We start from the raw sequence: 18,551 nt of genomic DNA, 5'->3' as shown, positions 1-18,551 counted from the left end.
TCTGTTTAGCCATTAATGTCACTCTGGGAATACGAACAATTTCCACGCAGTTTTACAAGCAACTGCATTTCCTGGTACAGAGTCATAAACCACAGAGCTCTTAAGGGTGGAGGATTCCCCAGCAGAAGTACTGTAGCATAGGACTAACTGAGGGCACTTATGTACAGCAAGAACAACTCCGAATAGGTAGATAGCAACGGCACTCAGGAGCTTAATACGGGACTATGCCCTTCAAATACTTTATTGCAGAAAATGCATTTTCCGCAATAAAGTATTTGAAGGGCATAGTCCCATATTAAGCTCCTGAGTGCCGTTGCTATCTACCTATTCGGAATTTGTGGGGAGGGTGCCGATCCCTCCGAGCACTGTGCACCGAGCGGTGAATGGTTATTGGAGAGCTGAGGGAGTGCGGGTGAAGGTTCATTTTGTATGCAGCAAGAACAACTCTCCACTGTGGAGCCAGGGATGCTTTGGGTGTTGTAGTTTATCAGTAGCTGCAGGAATGCAGCATCATTATTATCTCAATACAGAAACATAGATACAACTATACCTTGTAATATTATCACATTATGTACTTGTGGATGATTCCTCCAAAATCCAGAATATGGTTCAGGATTTGCTCTAATCCCAGCACTTTTTGCAGGATTCAGATTTTCCCAAGTCTTGGCCCAAGCTCTTAAGTAAATCATCAAATGACTTTGTAGATTTGGACAATTAAATATAACACATGTTATTGCAGATGATAATAGTTTACATTTTTATTTGTAAACTATTGTTGACATTCACTTGGCTATATAAGTGTAAAATGATTAATTTGGTGCATCCCTATTAAATTTTTATTCCCCTTTCCAGTGCAGAAAATAGTATACTGCTCTAATGCCCAGTTTGGAATCGGGAAGGTATTTTTTCACCTCTAAGGAAAACAGAAGGAGTTTGCTTTCTTGTCATTCAATTGTATTCTAGTTAGGAACTAACTACAGGTTTGGGATCCGTTACCTGGAGACCTGATATCCAGGAAGCTCCGAATTACGGAAAGCCTGTCTCCCATAGGCTCCCTGTTAATCAAATAATTCAGATTTTTAAAATTGATTTCCATTTTCTCTGTAAAAATAAAACAGTGCTTTGTATTTGATCCCAACTAAGATATAATTAATCCTTACTGGATGCAAAATAATCCTGTTAGGTTTAATTAATGTTTTATTGATTTTTTAGTAGACTTAAGGTCCCCATACACGGGCCGATTACAGCTGCCGATATGGGTCCCTTGGACCGATTCGGCAGCTAATCGGCCCGTGTATGGGCAGAACCGAGCGGCCTGGCCGACCGATATCTGGCCTGAAATTGGCCAGATCTCGATCAGCCAAGTTAGAAAATCCAGTCGGATCGGGGACCGCATCGGCTTGTTGATGCGGTCCCCGAACCGACTGCCCCATGGCTGCAAATGTAATCCGATCGTTTGGCCCCAGGGCCAAACGATCGGATTATTTTTTTTTTAAGCTACTTGCTACCCGATATCGCCCACCCGTAGGTGGGGATATCGGGTGAAGATCCGCTCGCTTGGCGACATCGCCAAGCGAGCGGATCTTATAGTGTATGGGCACCTTTAAGGTATGAAGATCCAAATTATGGAAAGACCCCTTATCTGGAATACCCTTGGTCCTGAGCATTCTGGATAACGGGTCCTATACCTGTACTATGTTAGTTACTTCATTAAATCAGCCAACCTTTGACCTCTAGCTGTTGCTGAACTACAGCTTACACAATAAACTCTTGTTCAGTTGTGCATTGCCTCCTCACTGCAACAGAACTGGAATTGTGGGAAAAAGCAATGCACTGATAGCGTGGTGACCAAAAATTGCATTTCAGCCGCAGTGGTTGCAGTTTTAAATGACCCTTTTTGTGTTCTAATACAGATTTGTCATAAATATACAGTTCGTTTTAAGAGCAGATCTCCTCACTATTATTATCCAAGCACATACCTTTGATATGACTAAACACAAGCTATACTGTCATCTATGGCACTGTTCACATTGGTGATAGCGAGTGAAGCAAGGAGCGAATGTGGCACCCTGATAGCTGCTCCATTTTTTGATTTATGAGAAATTTCAGTGGAATCATACTGAAATGTACATGAGTTTTTAATGTGAATGTTCAGGTATCAGCCAATCACATTGCCAAGCACCAGTGGAAAGATTGTGTAGAACGTGGACTAAAGCCAGGGGGTGTGTGAGTATCTGAGGACAGTTCAGCCACCAGGAACACCCTGATGGAGAGGCCCAGCTGTCACTATCAGTACATACCAAGCATAACTCAAGTGCCCAGCCTCTGCTTATATACCTTATTAGTCCATGAGGATTTCAGGATAGTGGGGGATGTTAGCTCTCCCTATTTACATATTAAATAGGAACACGGACCTACTGCACCTCTGGCAAATTTAGGAATACACAAATTATAAGACCTGGCTAAACAATCTTTTATACTAATAAATGACTATTTGGAATAATTAATACAAAAGTAAAGGGTCTACAATTGTGTTTGGTTTCATGGTCAGGCTGTGGAAAAGGGAATGCTCTTCAATTAATTTTAATGCTCGGAATATATCATATTTTATTTTTCCAAACTGCTGAAAAACAGCACATCTATAAGCTGAACAGAACTGTCTGCTTAAAACAGAACTGTCTACATATGTTATGGTTCTGACATAGATCCTAGAGCGCTGGTCAAGCCCCCCCACCAAGTTCCTTTGTTCAGGGACCCACTTGGCTTATGAAATGGGTATAGATATAGAATAGGACAGTCATTCAGTCACAGTTATCTAGAACAGAAATAAGTTAAAACAAGCAATATTGTCCACTGTATCCAAATTATTCTCTTGTGTTTACTTGAAGATACAGATTAATAAAGCATTTTAACTTAGTGCTCCAACCAATTAACTAGTATGCACATTCCTTAGCTCAGTGCTATTTAGTCATTAATGTCTCAAGAAGTAATATCTGGTAGGATCTTCTGCTAAAAATCTGCAAACTGATGCTGTATATTGAAACTCATTTAAAAGGCAACCTTACTAACAAAATTGCATTTGGGCTTTTAGTTATCCTTTATGTATACACCCCTTCCTCCTTCTATTATAGTAAATGGGTCCTGTCTTTAGCCAAAAATTTTCTTCAGTTCAGTACAAGTCTCTATCCAAGTTGGAATGCTAGGGACTAATACAGGCTGTGTATAACGATTATTTATATTAATACATTCAATTATATTGCACAAGTCAAAACATTAGAGGTAGAAACAAGTTTTTCGTAGAGAGGACAGGTTAAATGTACACTTCACCCCAATATTGACTTTTATTATGTATAGATCAAGGGTATTCAGTTTAAAAGTCAAACTGTAACATGGTTGCTACCTTTTTTTCTTAATAATACTGGCCTTTAGATTGGGGGTGGGCTGTGATATCATTTTGGGGATAGGGAAATAGGCGGGCTAAGCAGTGGAATGGATGGATGGGGCAAAGACTGGCCTCTATATAAAAGGCTTTGATCTGTTGCATAACAGAATCAGGCAAGAGGGGTTATAGGTAGGGTTGCCACCCTTACATATTTACCAGCAGATATACGGCCACCGGCCCTAGCTGGCGATTTGCAAACAATGAACAGTATAGGGCCTAAATAGAAATATCAGCAATAAGAATAGTCAGTAGTCAAGAGATTTGTGGTCATTGGGCTCAGTGACCCCCAAACCCGACAGCATTTTCAGCAGCAGACCAGAAAGAAGCAAAAGGGAAGACTGAATACCAAAAAACAATAAAGAGTACAACATGAAGAACAACTGAAATATTGCTTAGAATAACTCCAATAATTTAAATGTACCCTTTATATAATCCCTTTACCTACAGACAGCTTTCTCAGTATATGGCAATCAAATAACAGCTCCCATTTTCATATACTGACAAGGCATTTTGGCTTTTTCAGACTTGAAATGTCAAGGGAGCTAGAGAAGGTTTTTTTTTCTTCTGCTGGACAAACATATTATCAGTGTGTGTGTGCACATTCCCCATGGAGACTTTACCAAATTTAGCCCAAGAGACGTGAAACTGAAAGAAAGGAAAACAAATGGTAATGAGCAATAGGAATGCAGGAATCGGAGCCCACTAGCTTGGAGGAGGGCATCATTAGCTACACTCTTGCCCTTATTCCAAGAAAAAACTCTAAAGTAGGTTAGAAGGGAATAACTTTGTATGTATAAATGCAGTTTTTAAGTTACTTTCAACTTGACAAAAATTTGTATTTTTAACATATATATATTTTTAACACACACATACATTTAATGTCTGCCTGTAACACAGGGGTGCTTCTGGCTGATGCAGCCCCATGGCATTAAAAGAACCACATATACAGTTAAATAATGAGAGGCAAGGTTCTTAAATAGCATTGCTTGTCATACATAAATACAATTATACATATTCATATATGAGCCTTGTGTGTGTGTGTGTGTGTGTGTGTGTGTGTGTGTGTGTGTGTGTGTGTGTGTGTGTGTATACACCGTCTGCAAGTAGATCAGCTTGTTTCAGAAAGTTCTAAATCATACAAATGAAACAGCTGTACCATACACTTTATACCAAATATGGAATGGATATTTAGAATTTAGTGCTTGCATGACTGCAAAACAGCATATAAAAAAGGAACTGTTCAGGGATACTATTGTGAAAACCCCATTCTTGCCTGCCAGGTTTCTAAAGCAGGGATACCAAAGATATGGGTCAGGGTTGAAAAATGGATCACACCGTAAGGCTAACACCCACACTTAAAGGGAAAGATCACATCTACATATAATTTTAGTATGCTATAAATAGACTTATTCTAAGCAACCTTTAAGGTCATCTTTATTTTTTATTCTGTATATTGTTTAGTTATTAGAATTCCTATTCTGAATTTTTTTTTTTTTTTTTTGAAACTGAAAATTCTGTTCTGTAGTTGGGGTCACAAACCCTGGCAACCAAAAGTAGCTTGACTATGATTCTCCAGTTTTATGGAGAGTTGCAAAATAAAACAATGTCAATAACTCAGCAGGAATTTTAAGGTGAACAAGATTTCAAGCATGGAACCTCAGAAAGGAAAGTTAAGAAACACTGGAATGTTATTTTACTTTTTGGCCAGGTGGGGCTTGCTTTAAAGGGGACCTGTCACCCTATGAAATAACTTAAAATTATTTTCTATATTATTAGCTGAGCAAAATAAACTTCACTTACGCTATATAAATAATATAAATCTTGTTTCCTTCCGTCTTGGAATTACTCAATCACAGGAAGCAGGCAGCCGCCATTTTGTGAACACTGTTATTAAGGCAAGCTTTGTATCAGGCCAAAATCTTGTGTATGTGCCAGAATGGGGGACCTGATACCCATGCGCTGGCTACAAATTAGATGGAGAGGAGGGAGGGGAAAGTGAGATGTGCAGTGACATCTAGGGAGTGCTGAACGGAAAGCTAAAGTTATTGTCTGCCCCTCCTCTAGCGATATATGATTGACAGCTGGGATTTTTAAATGCCTTTATAATGGGTTTGGATATCTAAATATAAAAAAGAATTTGGGTGTTATGTTTAATTTGAAAAAGGATTTTTATTATGTCTGAGGGACAGGTCCCCTTTAAAAAGTTAAGGGTTCACTCTGTATAAAAAGTAATGTACTACCTGGCTGCAGTGTAAAATATTACCTTAATTGCCTTTAATGCAAGTTACAAAGTCCAAGTAAACTTCTTAATAGTGATGTTCGAAATAAAAAATACAAGAGGGGATGGGGCAAACGCAAGTATATAAACAAACAGCGGCCTATCACTTGTGGGGCTTGGCATGGCACAGAGAGGTTGTGGGAGTGGCCGAGCATTGGCACCCCCCCTGTAAATTTACCTATCTTTGTCCTTTGAAGCATGTATGGTATTAGTCTGTAGCAAGTTATGGCTTTTAGTTGGCATTTTATGGGTTAAGCTATTGGACCCAGACCTAATATTAATGCCAGGGAGCATGGGCCTGTTCAGTTCAAGGCCTATAAGACCCCACCCATACACTGAATCAGGATATCAGTGGTTAGGTTGCCATAATGAAACTGTGGATGGTCAGCCAAACTAATAATTAGAACAGACTATACCTGCACAGATATTTATACATTTGGGTCATGAAAATGGTGCCTTTGTGACAGGCTGCAAGATATAGTATGGGGATATAACACAGTGGGTATCATTACTTAGTAGTCAGACAATGTTGAATGTGTGCATTCAGTCAAACAAGGATGGGCCACTAGAAGTTGGCAGAAGAGAGACAAGTATTCCACATCCCAGAATGCTTGGTATGATTGCCGGCTGAGGATGCATCATAGTTAAGTCCCACTATGCAGCTAGATCTGGTTGGATTATACAAGATACCAGTTTAAACGTCATTGAGAACATCCAGCTATCTTTTAAATTGAGCCAATGTGTGGCTAATATGTGCTGCACACCCTGAGACAATTTTAGGCAGGTATGTGTCCTAGATCTCCAACAAATGAGGGAACGTTGACCAGACATGTGCTTTGTATGTTTCCAAATCATTTATTATGATATTGTTAAATAATATATTTGCAGTATGCATCTGTTGCTTTCAATCTATGGGTCCCTCTAGGTGTTATTAAACTACAGTTTTCAGCCACCCGACTGATAGGCTACAAAGTGTAAATCAATAATTTATATAATTCAAGATGGAGAGCCATTGCCATGTTCCCATTTTTCTTTGGTCCAGGGCTAAAAGGTAAACCTTCACATGAAGTCCTATCTATACAGTAGACAGATAATTGTCACCCCCTAAAAACGTGCACCCTGAAAACCAAAGGCTGTATTTACTGGACAATACACCATTGGCCTATGTTCAGCTTTTATCATGAGAAATACAGGTACTGCCTGCAAGGTGACACTTTGAGGTGCAGCCAATCACATTGAGCCTTACAGTGACAGTCACAAAAAGAGTTGCTTACAATAGGTACGTTCTATCCATATATACTTTATCATCCTGTGCCCCCAAAACCTGCCAATTATCCCTAGCATAGCACACATGGGCTGTCATGGCTCAGGTTCCAGAATATGTGCTCACAGGGCATTTAAAACACTGTATGAACGCACCCTTCTCTTTTTCAACTCTTTCTCATGCCACCTGGCTTAACCGATGGTTGAGGCTGGAACTGGCATTACAGGGAAGGCTATTTTAGGCACAAATGCTATGTCTCTGGGAGCTGGCTGCCCTTTCTAATACCCAGTCCCAGTCTGCATAAGCATTACTCTAGATTACAGTTGGGTCACAACAAGAACTAAAAATACAATACATTTATACATAGTAGATGACAGAGAGAGGGGATGGGAGCCCAGCTCTGAAAAAAGGCCATGGAGTCTTATAAAGCAGAAAATTGTATTATACTTTTGGAAGGCCCGTAGTGTGTGTGTGTGTAAGGGGTATGAATTATTGTGTACTTCCTTTCCACCTCTAATAAAGAAGAAACTTTATCCTGCATCATGGCCAATTTTAGAGGTGAGTAACTACTCTGATGCCAAGGAAATAATAACCTCCCAAATGCCAAGGAAATAATAACATATACTGAAAATGTGCATCTCTAGAGGTCCCACTGGGTTCTCTGAATCCTGGGGTCCAAGGGTGTAACAAGGGTGTCACAGGTTCTGCTTCCCCTATTGTTACACCCCTGCCAGTAGAAACAATGTTATGCTTAATGGTTAAAGAGGACAGAAGACCCAGACTATCTGCTTCACCAGCACCAGTTGACACAACAGCTGAGAGACTCTATGCCCAGCATGTCACTTGTCAGGCCTGGGTCATTCATTATTCCTTCCCCCTGACTCAAGCCTGTCACAAAAGGCCTGCAAATGGTGAGGCAGCTGCTGGCATGCAGGGAGTTAATTGCATTGGCAAGTGAATCCCCCAACACTGTTTTTATCTATTTCTAGTGGAAACAAAAAATAATGGCATATGGCACTTGCTCCCTTTTGGAACAAACATATCCACACTCACCAACTTGTAACTCAGCTACCATTGTTGTATGGCAACTTCCTCCCAGTTGCCCAAGTAGATTTTCTATCCTCATACCACTAGTCAAGAAGTGTTGGTTGGGTTTTTGGGGGCAAGGAATTATAGATGTCTAAAGCGGAAAGAACCCCAAGAAGCAGAATGTCAGTATCACACACTGATCAGTTTGCTACAATCAGGTACTTGATTTGTCAGGAATAGTAAGATAATACATGTACTTGCCATTGTTCAGCTGTTAGACTACAGTTCCCATCACCCTAGACAAACTGCAGGATTAGAGGATACATGCTGGGAAACGCATTTAGTGGCCATGTCCCAAGGGGCCTTAGACTATATATATATATTTATTTATTTAAAGCACTTCAGAACAAGTTGGTGCTATATAAATAGAGAATAATATTAATAACATTCTGTATGACATTATGTCAGTAGAACATTAAAAGCTGTATATAAGCATAGGGTCTGATGCCTCACTTACCTCTCGTGCAATCTGATTCAGGGCTTGATCCTCAGCAGAAAGCCTCTCCTGATTGGGGTGTCTTTTCCTTCCAGGTCCTTGGGTGCCCATCTTCTCCCAGAGTAGTGAATGGTGAGTGAAAGGGGGTTTCTTAGCCCTGTATCCTCATCCAGACTCCCACAGAGAGACTCCCACTGCTTGTCTTAGAGATGAAGGGATGGTGGTGAAACAGAATCCTCTACGCCCACCTAGATAGGACTTGCTGCTCCGGGTATGTATCTATCTCTGCTGCTCTGAGCTTTGTAAGTGCCCAGCGGTATGACTGGTAGTGGGGTATTTTCTTTCTTTCCCTGCTGCCTGGCCACCTGGTCCCTAACGTTTAGGTTATGGAGTATCTACTGCTGCAGTAAATATATGTACCTCCCTCTCCTTGTTACAATGCATCCGCTCAGATCTTAGGTACCCTGGCTCAGCTCTGAATGCAGATGCCCTACAGGTCCCCTAGTTACACAGTGTGTATCCTCTTGTTACTGTGTGGCTGTTCCTCTCTCTCTCTGCTTCTATGAGTCAGACAGCCTGCTTCATGCATGGGCACTGCAAGAGGAAATGTGTCAGATGTTCTTCCTCCCTGCAGGGTGCTCCCCTCCTCTCCCTCTCACCCCTCCTCTCCTCAAGCTCTGCAGCTCACTCCAACTGGAGCAGAAGTCAAAGAAAGAAGGCTGATAAGCATGGTGTTTATAGAGATACAGATTTATACCTGCCCTATGTCACCCATACTGTATATATTTTAGGAAACCCTGTCCCCAAATAGCCAATACATATGCAGCAAGAAACAGCCTTCATTGATTTTTAAATAGGGCTGATGACCCACACAGAGATTAGTCGCCCACGATAGATCTCTGCTATTGCAGGCGACTAATCTCTCCTAAATGCCTTTCCACCAGCAACAAAGGGAATCGCCGGTGGAAAGGCCTACGGCATTGCTTCGGTTTTCTAAAGTTGTGTAAAGTTTCCTCTTGCAGGCATCTTCGACGACTTTGGAAAGCCGAATCAATGCGTGGCCTTTCCACCGTCAATTCCCTTTGTTGCTGGTGGTAAGATATTTAGGAGAAATTAGTTGCCAACGGTAGCAGAGATCTATCTCTGTGTGGGACATCAGCCTAAGTGTTAACTTATCTCTCAGTACAGAGCTGTTCTGCTCAGCAGTTCGAGTTATTAAATGTTCTGGAGGGTGAAAAAATTATAGTTCAATTTATTATTTACAATTTCACACAGTTCTGGTCTGTGCTTCCTGGGGCTTTGGCACAATATTCTTCTTCTACCCGATTATTTTCCTTTTAAAGCATCAGAAACAATAATATTAGAGTGTGAATATAGGGCATGTAGTTCAGACGACTGGATGCTTATGAGTGAGCAATTTTGGTTCATATACTGCTATGTGTTCTGGGGCATTAAACACTGCATTTGTACTGTCATGTTTTCTGGGGATTTTAATTGTGGGGTTGGAACTGCATAAAGTACCAAATACAGTACATCATTTCTGGATTCAGAGGAATAACGAAAAATAATGGTCAGACAGGTCACTGTTCCCTCAGGGTGAATTTAAATGGATTTTGGGTAAAAATTCACCCCATGTAAGTGCTGACAGGAGCATGCCCTCATAGCAATGACAATAGGCAGTCACTTGTAGTGTGTGAAACAGCACGGATGGGATGTATGTGGGCAGCCAGTATTACCCTGGATCTTTTCTTTCCATATTCAATGCAGTGAAAATCCTAGGGAGGGAAATAAACAAACAGGATAGAGACACCTTAACTCAATCTCTCCTACCTAATACACAGTTGTGGGCAAAACACTGGCACATTTGCATTTTTAAAAAATAATTGATTTACTGCAAAACAAGTCTGAGCTCAACAAAACCAAGTTTCTGCAATTTCTTGTTTCACTCTAACAACTACAGAATATTGTTAATCCAATCAGAACTTAACATAGAAATTTAGAATTGAGACTGTAGATACCCTATTTGACAGCGCACCCTTTGGAATGAATAACTGAAACCAAGAGCTTCCTACAGTAATGAATGAGATTCCTACATCTCTCTAATGGCTAAAGTGGGTCAGCAGAGCTGAGCCAAGTCATATTACTGGCCAAGGTAATACTACATGGCACAGTGACCGGCCATCCCGCCTACACTCCCTACTCCCCCACCCCTGTTTTCACCACCATTGCCTTTTTCTACTTCGCTGCCCCTATTGTTGCTGCCATTGCTACCCCATGCATCCCGGCTGTCAACTCACTTTCTAACTTCTCTAGCTGCCAATGGGAACTGCCCCCATCCCCCCACTAGCACCTTGCACCTAGTTTTGGCCCTGCAAGTCAGGTAAGATTGTGGAATTGATTCATTTTCTAATTTATTAAAGCATTTAATTCCAATCTGATGACACAGTCTTTGTTATCTTTTTCTACTTAAAACCTGTTGAAATTATCCATTAGAGCAGTAAACCAGTAAGATGATATCCTGGCCAGGATTTTTGCCTAGAGAAACTAAATACTACACATACACTACACTACTATACAGTTCCCCATGATTCACCAGTATACGGTGTATCATCAGTTTCAGACATCTAATTTTATGTGATTTACTACACTCTACAACCGGACACATCACAATATTGTTGGCAGAAGATTTTAATGTTGATAGCTTGGGGGTAGTTATACTTAAAAGTGTATACAAGTGGCATCCATTATTTAGAATGTTTGAGACTTGGGGTCAGGATTAGGTTTCTTTCCATAATATGGAACACAAGATTCATCTGGGTCTGCTTCTAGCTGAGGCAGCAATGTCACTACCAACACTAAAAAAGACAAATTAAAATTTCTCTCTGAAAGTTACTCTACAAAGAATGCATTTTTTCCCCTGAAATCCACCCTGTTTGTGTAGATATACTTATGGAGAAAATGCCTGGTGGGACATAGTCCTAAACCAAAGACTGAATTCCAAGTTAAGTTCTCAGTCCCAAGTAAGTTTACCTGTATTTTAACTAAAACAGTGACTCTGTGACTGACTCATAGGGACTTGATGCAAGGGTGCTTAAACCAAATACAACTTGAAAAACCATTACAATTATACTGAGCTAGACCAGTTTTTGAAAAGCACACACAAACTGAAATGGGAGTACATGGAAAGTGTTGATCCCTACCCATGGGAGTCTGGGAGATGGAATTCAGTAACAGCTGGAGAACTGCAGGCTGATTATTCCTGACATAAGTACTTACATATCTAGAATAACTATCAACTATTCTGTATGCAATATATCAGTGCATCATATCTATATTATTTTAAAAGTATACATTTCAGTGTTCCTATAGGCACATGAATTATACTATATCCATTTATTTCTATGGTTGTAGAAGCTTTCTATTTTAAAATGGACTTAGCAATACTGCAGGTCTCACATATTAACTTATGTACTCTTATGTGTGTTTTTATTTAATTTCTGAGAAACTAAATACTACACATACACTTGCGGATACATTTAAATTGGGTAATTGGAATAGTTATAAAAACCCCTGTTTATCTAAGCATCTCCATTGAAATAGCGTAACTACCATAGAGTAAAACCAGCAAGAATTGGGGGGCCTGTGCCTCAAGGTCTGCTGTATGGTTCCCCTTCCAGCTCCACCTGTGGCTTACACTTCTCTTCTCTGTGTGGGCAGCAGAGTTAGGGGGTTGTTGGCTGAGTGTGGGTCAGACCCCTCCCAAAGATTTTTTTGCATTGCGGGGGGTGGGGGGGGGTGCTGTCCTCTATGGAAAGAGCAAAAACTATATAAAACTATATAGTTTGACCAGAAATAATGCAGCTTTAACTGTAACAGGAAGTGTTGAAGCAAAAGACAGACCTCTGTCCATTAATTGGCTGATGGGACCTAGCATGTATGTGTGCCTTGGCTTGTTTGTGTGCATTGTGAATCCTATGATCCCAGGAGGCGGCCCTTAATTCTCAAGATGGCAGTTTTCTATTTAGGATTACCCAATGGCACATTCTACTAAAAAAGTATATTTTTATAAAAATGGTTTATTTAGATGAAGCAGGGTTTTACATATGAGTTTGTTTATGCAATATATATTTATAGAGACCTACATTGGTTGGGGGTATAGTTTCCCTTTAATTTTAGCATACAAAACATGACATCAAACACAAAAAGTCCCAGGATGCATTGCGGCAAGCGCAGTAGAACAGTTACATTTGGTAGTGCTTGTCTTACATTAGCCATATTGGTGTAAACATTTCTTTTTGCAAGCGGACTATTTAGATATTGAAACTGAATGTCAATTTGTAGCCAGTCTTCATTTTTTAGTAATTCATATCGGGCGTAATATTATATATGCCTACGCATATACAGAACTTTAATCATACTGGAAGACTACTTAAAAACAAAAAGCTCTATATGCAATCACACAGCTTAATAATCATTTAGGGAAACCATAGAGGTTATCTGATATAGACACTAAGGTTCATTTACTACCCGCAAAACAGGATGCAAAGTGCAGCAAAATGGTCCAATCTGCTATGTTCTTTGCACTTTGCACCCTGCCCTGCAGGTAGCTGGTCTCTGCCCTACAAACAGAGCTTAGATTGCCTGAATACTTGTAACCACTCGACCTAGACATCTTGTATTCTTTTGAGCCTCACCTATTAGACTGCTTTTTTGTCCCTTTTGCACAGCCACTAATTATCCCAGGAGAGTTTTCTGTTGTGTTGGTCTCACAGTTGTCTCTCTCCACCTGCCCAGTGTTTCTGTGTATCAGCTGTCTCATCCTTTCAGCTGCCTCTCTCTATTTCTGTCTCCTCTTCCATTCTTTATATCACTACACTGCCTTCCCACTAGATAAATACAAACAAGGAGACATAGCTCTAACCAGAAGACTTTTATAGATAATTCTTTATTGATGCATTTAGCAAACACATTGCACCTAGAACCTAGATCACTATTTACTGTATGTCGTTGGGGACCCAGAAGTCATCCATATTTAGGAGAGTTGGCAGGTCTCCTGTGTGGGTTTCCTCCAACATTCAGATTAACTGGGTGATGAAGAAATCAAGGTGTGTGTATGTGTGTGTAGGGACCCATAGGAACTAAGCTCCCTATGGCTTTAGCCCTACACTGTGCTATCTGCTGTTACTGAGCAGATTGTAATGTTGCCACTTTAGTTATGTGTCATTATGCACTTATTGGCCCTTAGTTAGAATGACCACTTCCTGCACACTGTAATATAGTGATTTGCAGGGTGTGGGCACTTCCTCTTTGGCATTCCTATCCTTCAGAACAGGTTGCACATCGAGCCTGGGTTCTCAACTGGGCCCAGAAGTCTGTGCACTAGAGGAAGCCAATCCATCTAGTGATTCTAAGTCGGGGATCAGGGACCCCGTGAATGAGGTGTAGTAATTTGCAGGTTAGACTCTGTTATAGCACGCTTTAGGAGTGTGACTTAGTTCAGGGCTATTTAGTATGAGCAGCTATACGCTCCCACATAGGAGACTATAGAGGGTTTAGTACACCCAAGGCTCTGCTGCCTTACTGTAGGGACCGCAGTGTCAGACATAGGATTTAGGCTGTATTAACCCCTGAACCACCGTCGCTGTAGGGATCCGGTCCAGATAAGGCAGACACTACCTTTGGGACTCCTGGCTATCCCCCATACCTATCTCCACAGTGGTGCCATACTATTCCTGCTATCTGCAACTGCATTTGACCTTTATGTGCTATTCTACCTCAAAGCTGTGAGTATTAACCCTGCATATGCTGTGTACCATCAATAAACCAAGTTCTAGTTCAATGCAAAAGAACCTCTGGCGTCCATAATTACTTATATACACGTTGTGGCAGTAGAGAGTTGTAGTTCTGCAACACCTCTCAAGTGTAATTCTTCCGTTTTGCGAAGGCCCAGCCTGTGTGTTGGAGTCACATGTGCACGTGCTCATACCTACTAGCCGGTACTGGTAAAAACTAGCCAGAATAGGGTTACATGTGTGTTGTGTGAATATAATAAGAAGATGGTAAACTTCACTGGGGCAGGTACTGCTGTAACTGGTGGAAATTGCTGGCTTGTATATATTTGCAGTATTGATAAAGGATCATCATCTCTCAAAAAGTAAGGTGAGTAAATATACTGAAAAACCCCAAACAGGTATACCGAGCACCAACAGAATAAGTCAACAGAACATATCAGATCTATTGTAGAAGCATTACAAGTAAACGTTTCTTCAGCAAGTTTAGTCCTGTGCCAGTGATTAATGGCTAAAAATCTACCAATAAATGATAGTGACAGGCCTGATCTACTTGTAATGCTTGTGGTATGAGTCCTTGTGTTTCTGATGGTGGTCCAAATATATCTCTGAGCATTTGTATTATCTGTTATGATGTGAGCTTATTGCCTGCTAGTGACACCTAGGGGCAGATTTATCAAAACATGAGTTGAGCTTAATACATAAAAACTCACCCACGTTCTATTCATGGCATTTTAAGAAATTCAACTGGTGAGTTTCTAAAAATCCCATAGGAATTAATAAACGTGGGTGAGTTTTTATGTATTAAGCTCTAAACTCACATTTTAATAAATCTACCCCTACTAGTGACAAGCTATGGACATCACACGCTGGCATTATCAGATAATGCACCCATTCTCTGGTAGTATTCTGCACTAAATACTTCTTGATAGATAAGGGATTAGTTGAGTAATAGTTTGATGTACAGCATATTTACTACATAGACTTGGTACTTTGATTGTGCTGCTCTTGTGTTTAACATATATACATATGTTTTAACATATGTATATATATATATACATGTTTTAACATATATACATTTATACACATATATATATATATATTTATTTGTTATTGAAAATTTCCTTCTAGGACTTTAAATTAACCTTTTCGTTCATTCATTCATTCATGCAGGTAAGTGAGGAAGCGAGCAGATGAGTGATGGGGGTGCCTAGTGGTCATGGTTAGATGTGGAGTGATATGAAGGGATGATAGTGCAGCAGAGGAAGGATGGGTTATGGTCACCTTTGTAGCACAAACAACATCACACAAGAATATTTCCAAAGTCAGAAATTTTTATTTTTATTTTTATATTGTAAAAAAAGATCTCTGAGTCAAGAGAAAACTGTTGTGTTGCGATGTGTAGGCGGAAGAAAGCACAAATGCCCAAAGAAAAAGAACAGAAATGAAGATTGGGAGAAAAACAGCTTCTGGGTTATCAAAATATAGGAACTTATTTTAGGATCTTCCATATCAATGTTGCTCCATCTCAATGCAGTGGTGTGTTATGGCCTGGTACCGCCCTATGCAACACATCTCAGCCCCTGCACAACCCCTCCAGCCTGATTGGTGACTGTGCAGAAGTGTGGGGCTGACAACGACATTCGAGTCCCCCCCCGCCTCCAGCTCTACCACTAGATTTAATAAACAAGTATCCAGCAGGTGCGGGGGAGTTTTTTTCCCAACATTTTTTTTTTACCATATAAGCACCTCGCCTAAAGCTGCTGCCCTGGGCATGGGACCTCAAGTGCCTATATAGTGACTACAGCCCTGCACAAATGGGACCTACTGTCCAGCAACACCATATACTGACTATTAAAGAAACAATGCACAATAAAATGTTTCCAAGTTGTCTAAGGGCTAAACTACACAGAAGATTTTGATCAGATTTTGTGACTTTATCTTTCAAAATCTGACCCTCCTGCTGTAATGTAAGTCAAATGCAATACATCTACATCTGTCAGTGTATTTTAATGAAAAAAAAAAGTCTTTCAGACACCATCAGATTTTATTTTGTCGGATGCAGTTGCAGCATGCAGCGTTCTCATGCATGCAGCCATGTTGTGACGGATGGCAATACTATTATGTACTTTACACATCAGATTTTATCTTGTCGGATGCAGCATGCAGCCATGTTGTGACGGATGGCAATACTATTATGTACTTTACACATCAGATGTTGCTATCAGTCCCATTAATTTTTAACCTATCCAACTACATCCAGCTTGTTGGATGCAGTCTGTCAATCTGACACCATCCTACAAAATCTCCTTTGTAGTTTAGCTCTAGGTAATATAGGAGGATTTTCCGATGAGATTCCTGCCTGGTCAGTCTACCCTTGAATCTCTACTATTGGTTTGATAAAATGGTTGCCATGGGCATTAGTCTGATTTTAGTGTAATACTGGCAAACAAGCATTGTTGAAAATTTCCTTTGTAATGTTTTAGGGAGGGTGTATATACCCATAAAGAGTTTGGGATAGAGTAGACATACAGTGGTTACATTACAAAGCACAACTGCACAGGGAAGAGAATTTCTATGCTTGTTAGCAAAGGTATATATGTGTTTCTCCTAATTATACCATAGACAGTTAGCAGATCTATAGAATTTTTTGTGAATACTGAAAAGACATGCTTAAACAGAAAGAATAGATATAATAGTTTATTAGGCTTATTAACCTATCAATTGCTTTGCTTTAACATTCTTGCAGTAGCATACTGTGATCTGACCCTTCTGACTACTTGTTAATAAATTAGATCAAATCCAGTAGTGTGAGCAAGGCATTAATGAAATACCTCATCATTGCTTATGTTACAGCATGAGACAAATCAAATCAAGACTGGTGGGCCAAGCCAAAAGGTGTCTTTTTAATGTCACATAATATGCAACAGTAGCAATCCTTGTGGGAAGTGGGAAGGTTGAAGGATGTTTAACCCCCTCCTGGTAGACATTGTAAACGTGAATTGAGGATGGGATGAGATTGTTGTACATCTGATGAAGGTTTCAGTTTTCCTCACTCAGTTCAGTGCTTTCCTCTATTGGGATACAGGCCTGGCCCAGCTGTCTGTATAGAGATTTCTGAGCATCCTCCCAGGCTGTGCCTCTCCTTCCAAAGCGCCCGACTGGACGGATCCCTCTTCCTGTGTACCAAGAAGGGTCAATGTCAGGATCTGTGGCAGAGAAAAACAAGCTGATAACAAAGGCGTGTCATATATATAGTATATAATATTCTATATATCATGTTAGCCGTTCAAGAGCATCTGTTTATCATGTGGCATAAACAACAAGACTGACTAAATAATTGTAATATAAGCTTCATGCCTTTTGTAAAAGACAAAAATAATGGCTGATGCATTAAAATAAAAAATGCAATGTATACCCTTAGGGGCAAATTTATTAAAATGTGAGTTTAGAGCTTAATACATAAAATCTCACCCATGTTCTATTCATTCCTACGGGATTTTTAGAAGCATATTTACCAATGGGTAAAAGTTAGAGGAAACACTGATTAACCCATACATCTAACTTTCTTATATACATTTTGTGATGTTGTAAACAAGTATCAAAGTATAAAATTAGAGCACACCATAGTAAAATCCCACCGTCTTTATCCATTTCTATGGGATTTTTAGGAGCATATTTATCAGATGCTGGACTACACTACTTGACCAAGAGGCCAAAAAAAACAATTCTACTGGGTTTATTTTAAGGTTAAAAGGGACATATTGAAAAACAACATTGTGGCAATGAATTGTACTCATCTTAATATAGGAGAAATGTGCTTTAAAAAGTAGTGTTTTGGGCTGATTTATTGAAAATTTCTCTAGTCCTGCCCATCTTTTCCACTTTTTGCTGTCTCCATTCCCAGGCTGTGCAGGGGGGGGGCGGCACTCATCACATTGCCCTGTAGAACAGGAGCGTGTCTTTGCTTGTGTAACTGCAGGGCTGTGATTGGCTACTCACTTCCTACTGTGTTTCTGGCAGGGTCCTTTACAACACACCCTCCCCTTATTTGAAACACAGACAGGGACCTGAGAGGATCTATAGGAAGTGCCAATAAAGGGGCCAGTTTTACAAATAGTATTAATTTTTAGACCAAAGTGAAACCAGCACCATATATTATTCATAATTGCCTACAAGATTAGATGGTTTGTTTTTTGTTCTTCTATACGTGTCCTTTAAATCATTTTTTAGTAGACATAGATCCTTGATAC

General features: G+C 40.1%; 1 protein-coding gene across 26 annotated transcripts in view; it reads right to left on the bottom strand.

Annotated features, from left to right (window-relative positions):
• The window catches only part of lrrfip1 (leucine rich repeat (in FLII) interacting protein 1), an 85,730-nt gene extending 76,606 nt beyond the window's left edge, over positions 1 to 9,124 (bottom strand). For 18 of the 26 annotated variants that reach the window (XM_012970994.3, XM_012970982.3, XM_012970992.3 and 15 more), the window contains exon 1: positions 8,531 to 9,123. In XM_012970994.3, coding sequence (XP_012826448.2) covers positions 8,531 to 8,620 — 90 coding nt within the window. In that variant the 5' untranslated portion in view covers positions 8,621 to 9,123. Of the gene's footprint in view, positions 1 to 8,530 lie in introns of all 26 variants that reach the window. The other 8 variants (XM_012970975.3, XM_012970985.3, XM_012970980.3 and 5 more) reach the window with 3 other exon arrangements.
• Between the last annotated feature and the right edge of the window lie 9,427 nt (positions 9,125 to 18,551).

Source organism: Xenopus tropicalis, chromosome 9, assembly GCF_000004195.4.
Source record: "Xenopus tropicalis strain Nigerian chromosome 9, UCB_Xtro_10.0, whole genome shotgun sequence".
NCBI lineage: Eukaryota > Metazoa > Chordata > Amphibia > Anura > Pipidae > Xenopus > Xenopus tropicalis.
The sequence above is the reverse complement of the archived record's forward strand: the minus strand, read 5'-3'. Positions and strand labels throughout refer to the sequence as shown.